The sequence below is a fragment of the Salvelinus namaycush genome, chromosome 6 (assembly GCF_016432855.1).
Source record: "Salvelinus namaycush isolate Seneca chromosome 6, SaNama_1.0, whole genome shotgun sequence".
Taxonomy (NCBI): Eukaryota; Metazoa; Chordata; class Actinopteri; order Salmoniformes; family Salmonidae; genus Salvelinus; species Salvelinus namaycush.
The window spans coordinates 9,240,344-9,249,647 of record NC_052312.1 but is presented as its reverse complement, the minus strand read 5'-3'; the positions used below and the strand labels follow the sequence as shown (position 1 = coordinate 9,249,647).

Here is a 9,304-nt window from a genome sequence, read left to right as displayed (position 1 = left end):
CAGCTGCACCACAGAACATAATCTCTAGTTCTGTATTGCCACTTTCCATGTCTGCAGCTTGAGGTATGCAAACACTTGCTTTTATGGATTTTGTTTTGTTGCAGTCTGCATACATTTTTGGGGGGGGGGGTTCTACATGTCCTATGTTGCGCTGAGTGTGCTCACTGCTCATTGATTGTCTATTGTAATAGTTTTTAATAACCTGCCCAGGGACTGCAATTGAAAATTAGCCTGGCTAAAACAAACACTTTTACTGAAACGTTGATTAATGTGCACTCCTTGTAAAAAAATAATCCAGAATGCAGCATAATGGATTTATAGGGCACAACACCCACTAAAAGATGAATGCAAGTAAGGAACCACAGGTGCACAATACCTTCGAGCTTTATTCAAATAAAACATGGAAACGCCACAGGTATGCAAAAATTTACACAATAAAAACCAAACCAGTTGTACCAAAAACATTCAAGCCCAAAATAAAACAGCTTCTCTGAAGCTACTTTTTAAAAAATACCACAGATGAGTAGATGCAAGTTCATACATTTAAAAAAGTTCTAAAACACTACCAAGAAAATACTTTTTTGAACCATTTAAGCAGAATGTCCTGAGATGACATGACCCAATGCCACTGTTTACAGGGTTATACGGTCTTCTGCTGTCCCTTCTTTCCAATCAGAGACTTATGGATATGAGGGATGACACCTGAAACATTTAAAAAACAAGTAATTAGTGGATGCAAATTAAAAAAAACAGGCAAATTGGTACAAAGGCAATCCCAGTGGCAAAGACTACAAAATAACTTCTGCACTTACCACCACCAGCAATCGTAGCTTTAATGAGAGAATCCAACTCTTCATCGCCTCTAATGGCCAGTTGCAAGTGACGTGGGGTGATACGCTTGACCTTCAGATCCTTTGATGCGTTTCCGGCCAGCTCCAGAACCTGAAGTTGACCAGCGCGTGGGTAAATATTTGGTTACTGACTCTCGCACGAGCACATCAATTAACTTCGATTGCATGCACAGTACTGTATGTTTTAGTGTCATGAACCGCCACAAAGTGTGTTGTAAACATGCAACAATCAGTCGCGATGTCGACCAACGTTACCTCAGCAGTCAGGTACTCAAGAATAGCCGCGCTGTACACAGCTGCAGTCGCCCCAACTCTGCCATGGCTTGTTGTTCTGGATTTCAGATGTCTGTGAATACGGCCCACTGGGAACTGGAAAGCAGGGCGGGAAACGTTTAAAGGCATGCCTTCACCCGTCCGTGCTACGTCCCTACCCCACTGAAGTTCGAAATGTAAAATCGTTAGGTAAGGATTATGGTCATCCCAAGGATCCCGAATAACACTGCCATGTGTTCAATCAAGTAGCTACCTAGCCAGCTAGTTAGCCATCAGTAAATCACGAGCCAATTCAACAAAATATTATTTTACAAAACACCCACTACCAAGTAACTCAACTAACTAGTATCGGGTTACCAACATTTATACATTCGCTACATAATTTGCAAATTAACAAGTAACTGCGCTACCTTCCCACACGTTTACCATAATTGTTGGCGCTGGCGTTAGCATTGTTAGCATGTAATGAATGACTGATGTACTCACCTGCAAACCGGCTCTCTGTGAGCGCGAAATGGACTTCGTCTTAGTTTTCCCGGAGTCTTTTCCAGCCTTGCCACCAGCCTGTAATATAGAGCCATTAAAGTATAGATATGTATTGAGCAATTGATGCAAAATACATTTATTTTTAATTAGCCAGTTTATTCGGCAGCGCGTGCTATGGTTAATAGCCAGGCGATTCGCATTGCTAAGGTTAGTTACCTAACGTAACTAGCTAACATTAGCTACAGAATAACTTTAGCGAAGACACATGTTTCTCGAATACAGGCTAATCCTCACGTTGCACTCGTTCAATAAAGTGATAGATTTAGCAACGAATAATAAATAAATAAAAATACCATTGTGTAAGATGTCCCTGCTATTTGCAGTTGCACAGATCTTCCACGACTATTTGTCTACTTTGAACAAGTAGTCCCGCCTTGGATTGCCTTGTATTTATTGAGAGGACCTTGATCCGGGACTTTGCATGGAAGAAGCCAGCCAATCAACTCTCGAATACATTTTTTGGGCATGGCTCTTAGCCAATCACAATGTAAAAGTGCTCACTGTGCGGGAATTTGACACGTAATTTCTCATTGCATGTTGGATAAAGTAGTTTCTATTTTATTCTCAATTTATTTAGGAGACTTTATAGCAGAGAATAACATAACATCTGTTTATGCTATGTGTGGACCTATCATTTTTATTGAAATTAAAAAAAAATGTATCTTAATAATCAATCAAATATCTGCAGTGTAAGAAATGTCTTCATGAAACATCAGTTGATAAATCAATTGAGCCCTTCAGAAAAAAACATGATTGATTACAATTCACAAATTGAAATAGGCTTACTGAGAGGATAACGAAAAAGTCTACAGAGTGCTGGATATCCATCTCATTTAGATACAAACTCTCCGAACAATGCATATCTCAAATAAAGGGAATGTTTATTAAAGTGCTTTTCCTTTCTATGAACAACTATACCATTGTCAAGTTAAATATAGGGTTTGGAGTTAAAATAGTGTTAGGAGCTAAGCTTAAAATATGCTGAACAAAAATATAAAAGCAACATGTAACAATTTTAAAGATTTTGAAATTCATTAGGCCCTAATCTAAGGATTTAATGTGGGTGGGCCTGGGAGGGCGTGGGCCTGTGAGAGCATAGGCCCACCCACGTGGGAACCATGCCCACCCGCTGGGGAGCCAGGTCCAGCCTATCAGAATTAGTTTTTCCCCACAAAAGGGCTTTGTTACAGTCATAAATACTCCACAGCTTTTGATATCCCACACCTGTCAGGTGGATGGATTATCTTGGCAAAGGAGAAATGCTCACTAACAGGGATGTAAAGAATTTGTGCACAGCATTTCAGAGAAATAAGATTTGTGTGCATAAGGAACATTATCTGGGATCTTTTATTTCAGCTCACGAAACATGTACAACACTGTACATGTTGCGTTTATATTTTTCTTCAGTGTGGGTTAAGCTGATTGAAGCTATGGTATACTAGAGATACCTAAAGTTTCTCATGCACTCTCCAACAATCAACAATTCAAGCATTCCTTCCTTTGTAATGCAGTAAAGCACCAATGTCCTAGACACATACCCTGCCCTTCAAATAAGAGGCAAGGGGACAGTTGATTCTCAATAAAGGTCACTGAAATGCCTGCACACCTCTGAATAGGGTTTAAATGGCTACCCATTTTTCACAGTGACCCCATACTGGTTCTGATGCCAACAGCTGCCATCATTGGATAAGGAAGGTATTGTGTAGCCATGGCCAAACCCATCCGCTCAACCATCTGCCTGTTTATTTCTGTTGGATAAAGCTCTCTGAACTGGCTCCATTGGGGCTGTGCAGCAAACCGTCCTGGCACACTGAGTGCCCTATGGGAGGAAGGAAAGTGGAGCCACTTCCTTCCCACTTCCTGCCCACATTGGTCAAAATGCATTAACATCAGACATGGGTGGAAACCATTTGGTGAAAGAAGCACAGTGTATTGGTCACCCTGCTAGACAAGCAACGTCTATAAATGTTTTTTTTTTTTTTTAAGAAAGAAAGTGGCACATCAACATTGTTGATGACAGAACACAAATAACCTTCCATTTATACAATTACCTTCTATTTCAGGGATGTAATTTCCGTCATGCAATAAAAATAGATTTTATGCATAACTGTAATATTTCCATTCCCCCACAAGATGGCAGTAGGTTAATAGTGTTTCCATTGCTGAGAATGACCTTTACTCTTTGCCTTTGGGAGGAGAATGCTAACAATAGTTTCTGTTCCAGTACAGCACTAATACTGTAGTTGAAATAGTTTGTTGCAAACCCAATTCCGTATTTGAGATGTTTTTATTTCTCTTCAGCTCTGGCTTTGTTCCACTCTGTCATGTATGGTCCAGGTGTGTAGTAACTGGGATATTGTTGACCCATGTATGGCCCAGTTGTGTAGTAACTGGGATATTGTTGACCCATGTACAGCCCAGTTATGTAGTAACTGGGATATTGTTGACCCATGGACAGTTTCCTCCCATCCCAACTTTTGACTTCTCAAAACATCCTGACCCATTTACCCATTGTGCCGTGGTTTTCAGCTTGTTACTTATTTACAATGGTTAAACATTATCCAGGAGTTGGGAAATTATTTAACCATTTTTAAATGGCACCAATTGCGGTATGGGTTCAGGACGGCCTAGATTCAGGGCCTCATTTTTTTGCCAAAAGAGACCATACTGTATGACTCAAAATAGTAGTTGCATTTATCAAAAGAGCTTCAATGGTGTGACATCCTGCTTGGATTTAGAGAGTGCTGTGAAATTGACCTTGTGGCCTCCAAGCACAACACACCGACGTTAGGCATTTCAGGAAAGTAATAGGTTCAGAGGCAGAGACGTCATGCAGTGCATGACATGCACATTTTTTGCACTCATGGCCAAATGTGATGTATTTGAATTGATTATTCATAAAATAAACAATATCTTTCTAAATGTGAAGCACACAATTGGATAAAACTGAGAGGGCCTGCGCAGTTGCAATGAGCATGACCCAGTTCAGAGGAACTCATGCAACTACAGAGTGGCAGGTAGCCTAGTGGTTAGAGTGTTGAGCCAGTAACCCAAAGGTTGCTAGATCAAATCCCTGAGCTGACAAGGTAAAAATATGTCTTTCTACCCCTGAACAAGGCAGTTAACCCACTGTTCCTAGGCCAAATAAGAATTTGTTCTTACCTGATTTGCCTAGTTAAATATATATATATCAATTTAAAAAAATCTCCAACATAAACAGTCAGGTTTTTTTAGGAACTCAGTCAGGGTCTCAACTTACTGTTGAGAGTTACAATAGTAGAATACACAAGGTGCATAAACATGGCAAAATCAGTAAAATTGCTGGAAATTATCTTTAAATTTTTTTATTTACTTAAAAAGTCTCCCTTAGGGCCCCAAAAAAGGCTAAGAGCAGCCCTGCTCCAATCGAAAGAGCAAATCAATATAGATTCTCCAGGAGCAAACACAGGTCGCCCCAATAAAATTAGGAAATAGAACCCAACATGCAACAATTTCAAAGATTTTACTGAGTTATATATATAAAATCTCAGCCTTTTAAATTTATATATATATATTTTTACAGCTTTTTTGTTACATATACATACATTTTACATACACATTTAACATATACATTTTACATACATGGTACTTTTATATATAACAACAATACATTACCAAACAAACTCTTTAATCCCAACCCTCAGCCACTCTCAGCCCATCCCACCTATCACCATAGACCGCCTTTGTTTGGTTTCCATGTGCCATATATTTTTCAATTGTGCTGTTTTACAACATTTTGGAATCTTTCTAATCGTATATTATCCACAGATTGTGAGCTAATTATGAAAACCTTTCTGACGAGTATTATTATATTATTTATTGACGGGCTATGGCTTTCCAAATCGCCCAACATTGCTATTTGTAAGGTTAATTTTAAGTGCATGTTGTGATTTTTTTAACCACTCCTTAACCTGTGACCAGAAACAAGTTACACAGGGGCAATACCAGAATAAGTGATCTATTGATTCTGTCTCTTCGCAACAAAATCTACAAACTTGAGATTGTTGTATGCCCCATATACTGAGTTATAGTTAATTTAAGGAAATAAGTAAATTGAAATAAATTCTTCAGGCCCTAATCTATGAATTGCATGACAAGGAGTACAGATATGCATCTGTTGGTCACAGACACAGAAAAAGGGTAGGGGCATGGATCAGAAAACCAGTCAGCATCTGGTGTGACCACCATTTTCCTGCAGCACGACACATCTACTTCGTATAGGGTTGATCAGGCTGTTGATTGTGGCTTGTGAAATGTTGTCCCACTTCTCTTCAATGGCTGTGCGAAGTTGCTGGATATTGGCGGGCACTGGAACACGCTGTCGTACACGTCGATCCAGGGCATCCCAAACATGCTCTGGGTGACATGTCTGGTGAGTATGCAAGCCATGGAAGAACTAGGACATTTTCAGCTTCCAGGAATTGTGTACAGATCCTTGCGACATGGGGCTGTGCATTATCATGCTGAAACATGGCGGCGTATGAATGGCACGACAATGTGCCTCAGGATCTTGACACGGTATGTCTGTGCATTCAAATTGCCATCGATAAAATGCAATTATGTTCGTTGTCTGTAGATTATGCCTGTCCATACCATAACCCCAAAGCCACCATGGGGCACTCTGTTCACAACGTTGACATCAGAAAACCGCTCGCCCACACGACACCATACACGTGGTCTGAGGTTGTGAGGCCGGTTGGACGTACTGCCAAATTATCGAAAACGATGTTGGAGGTGGCTTATTGTAGAGAAGTTAACATTACATTCTCTGGCAACAGCTCTGGTGGGCATTCCTGCAGTCAGCATGGCAATTGCACACTTTCTCAAAACCTGAGACATCTGTGGCATTGTGTTGTGACAAAACTGCACATTTTAAAGTGGCCTTTTATTGTCCCCAGCACAAGGTGCGCCTGTGTAATGATCATGCTGTTTAATCAGCTTCTTGATATGCTGCACCTGTCAGGTGGATGGATTATCTTGGCAAAGGAGAAATGCTCACTAACAGGGATGTAAACAAATTTGTGCATACCATTTGAGAGAAATAATATTTTTTTGCGCGTATGGAACGTTTCTGGGATATTTTATTTAATCTCATGAAACATAGGACCAACACTTGGTCAGTCATTTGGGTCAGGGAGTTGGTCAATCATTGTTTGTCAGTGCTGTGATAAGATATTGTGTAAAATAATGAATTTGAAGAATTTATCTGCACTGTATGTTAGCTAGCTAGCTAGTTTTAGAGGAATGATTTTCAAATTAACTGCCAATATGCCAACGTTCCATTCAAACAATGCAGTTAATCCACAGTCAGTAGATGATGCATTTACACAAATTGTAAATGCAACAAGTACTGATATTGTATCATATAATAGCACTCTCAGCTTTACATATATTTTTGGGGGGGATTTTAATGTTGGTTTACATATATTTTAGAGGGTATTTCTACAAAAAATAGCAATAAACCCATATAAACAATATTTATTATTATATGACAACATTTTAGGTTGCCAGTAATACCATTACACAATTTACAAAATATGACTTTTTCAGATCTTGCGGGGGCCCCACGAAACTGTGGTATGCTACTGGGAGCAGAGAAGTAGAAGTGCTCTCTCATTCTCTCACCAGTCCCTTGACAACGGGCTCAATTCACTGCGTTACTCCTGGCTTCCCAACAGGGAGACGTGACTTTCTACACACGTGCCAAGCTCTAAATCTATTTTGGTGCTTTTGGAAAAGGTTAAACTGTCTGAAGGTTACAAAGGCCAGCTTTAGAAAATGAGTGATAAATAGCAGTCTAGCACTACGGAGAATGGGAAGGTGTGCCTGCACAACAGGGTTAACATGTTTTTAGTATTCAGAATATGGGGAAATTGATGTTCTATCAGTCAAGTATATGCAGGCACCCTTTACAGAGTAACATCTTGGTGTTAGTTGTATCATGCCTCTAGCAAGCTTAAAGGGATAGCTCACCAAAATTACAAAATTACATTCTGTTTCCTTACCATGTGAGCAGTCTATGGTCAATGTTAACAAATTTTTCTCATGAAGTATATTGTTGATTTATCACTTTAATCTTATATATTTCCAGGGATATGGTAGGTCATTGTGTTTTAAGGTGAGTAAACATATAGAATCTGTTGAAGGTTATCATCACTTAGTAAACACTTCGTAGAATACTTAGAAAGATTTCTCAAATGAACATTTACAAGGACAAATTGCTAATGTTATGTACCGATGTGCGTAAGCGAATGGTTGTGTAACATTTTTTTTAGACACAACTTATTTTGGTGTACTTGAGTCTTGGCAGCAGTGGCGGACAGTGCATTGGCAGGGACCATCCTAGCCCGAGGTGACTTTGGGTTGGACGGCGACTTACTTTCAGCATTCAAAAAAACGTCAACAGAGAGACAACGCCCCCCTTGGGTGGCGCCAGAAAAACGAATTGTCCCAAGCCAGGGGCCTATTGTAGGGATGGATTTATTAGGTTCACTCGTACTTATTCGGATCGGTACGTTCCGAAGGGAACGTCCTGTAAAATGTCAGCCATTGGCCAATACAAGCTACATAACTGGGTGTCAATGTCCAAGCCAAGCCCCCCTCCCTCCCCAATGAAGAACGATCAACATCACCAGATGTTATTTCAATTTAGTTGGCAAGTACGTCAATGGGCCTCTTGGGGGCGGTAAAATTTTGAAGGGTGAGATTAGCTGACACTGTAAAACAATACATTTCACTGCACCTATCCGGTGTATGTGACAATAAAACATCTTATTATTATTATTATTATTAGGCATACTGTATAGTCAGCGTTGGGTAGCCAAGGCCTCAAAAGTGGATTAAAGTGCCTATAATATTGGTTTATTAATACTTGGTTGATTAAACCTTTTCTTGGTGCTATGTACTATATGGAGAAGAAAAATGTCCAAATCTCCCCTGAATGAAGAGAAAAAAAGAATATCTGAGGCACTTACGTCAGAGAGGTTAGAAATATAATTCATCATCTTTGTTTACGTTGTAAACATGTCACTCATTACTGTACTTGAAATGTTATATGTCTGACATTGTGAGGAATTAGACTGTATTTGGCAAAGAGTTGTTTGAGGATTTAGGTTGCGTTGTATAGGTGGTGTGGTCTTGTTATAGAACTGACAGTAGCTATAAAGTCTAGATTAGAAAGTGCATGCCATTCATTAGATTGAGTAAGAGTTCCAATCTTTTTAAATTGACACACGGCAAATAAACTTAAAACTAGTCTAGTTGGTGCATTTCTGTCACATCTAAAGAAGCAGTTGTTTAGAAAAATAACTGTAAGATCTCTGTACAATTTCAGACAGCAACAAGTAGTAGGGTGTGTTGTGAGCTGTGTACAGTGTTTGAGGCTGTGTAGAAGTGTGTTTGGGCGGAGTGTTTTTTGCATGTGTAGTGCATTTGGCCTTTGAGAGGAAAGAGTGAGAGTGATCTTGCTCCCCTGTGTGAGGACCAGCACAGCTCTGGCAGGCATTTCACTGGATCAGCAGACAGTGCTCAGCACCAGGGTCAGGCAGCTGCAGCTGTGCGCATACACATGCTTACACACACACACACACACACTT

General features: G+C 39.9%; 1 protein-coding gene across 2 annotated transcripts; it reads right to left on the bottom strand.

Moving 5' to 3' along the window:
• Window positions 1-366: 366 nt before the first annotated feature.
• On the bottom strand, window positions 367-2,048 carry LOC120049219 (histone H2A.Z-like). 2 transcript variants are annotated; one of them, XM_038995455.1, is made up of 5 exons: window positions 1,964-2,048; window positions 1,611-1,688; window positions 1,107-1,286; window positions 813-942; window positions 367-702 (listed from the first exon to the last, which is right to left on the bottom strand). In XM_038995455.1, the coding sequence occupies exons 1-5, from the start codon at window positions 1,964-1,966 to the stop codon at window positions 641-643; spliced, it is 453 nt and encodes a 150-aa protein (XP_038851383.1). In that variant the 5' UTR covers window positions 1,967-2,048; the 3' UTR covers window positions 367-640. The 2 variants fall into 2 exon arrangements, with proteins under 2 accessions (XP_038851383.1, XP_038851384.1); XM_038995456.1 differs by having other exon boundaries at window positions 1,107-1,220.
• Between the last annotated feature and the right edge of the window lie 7,256 nt (window positions 2,049-9,304).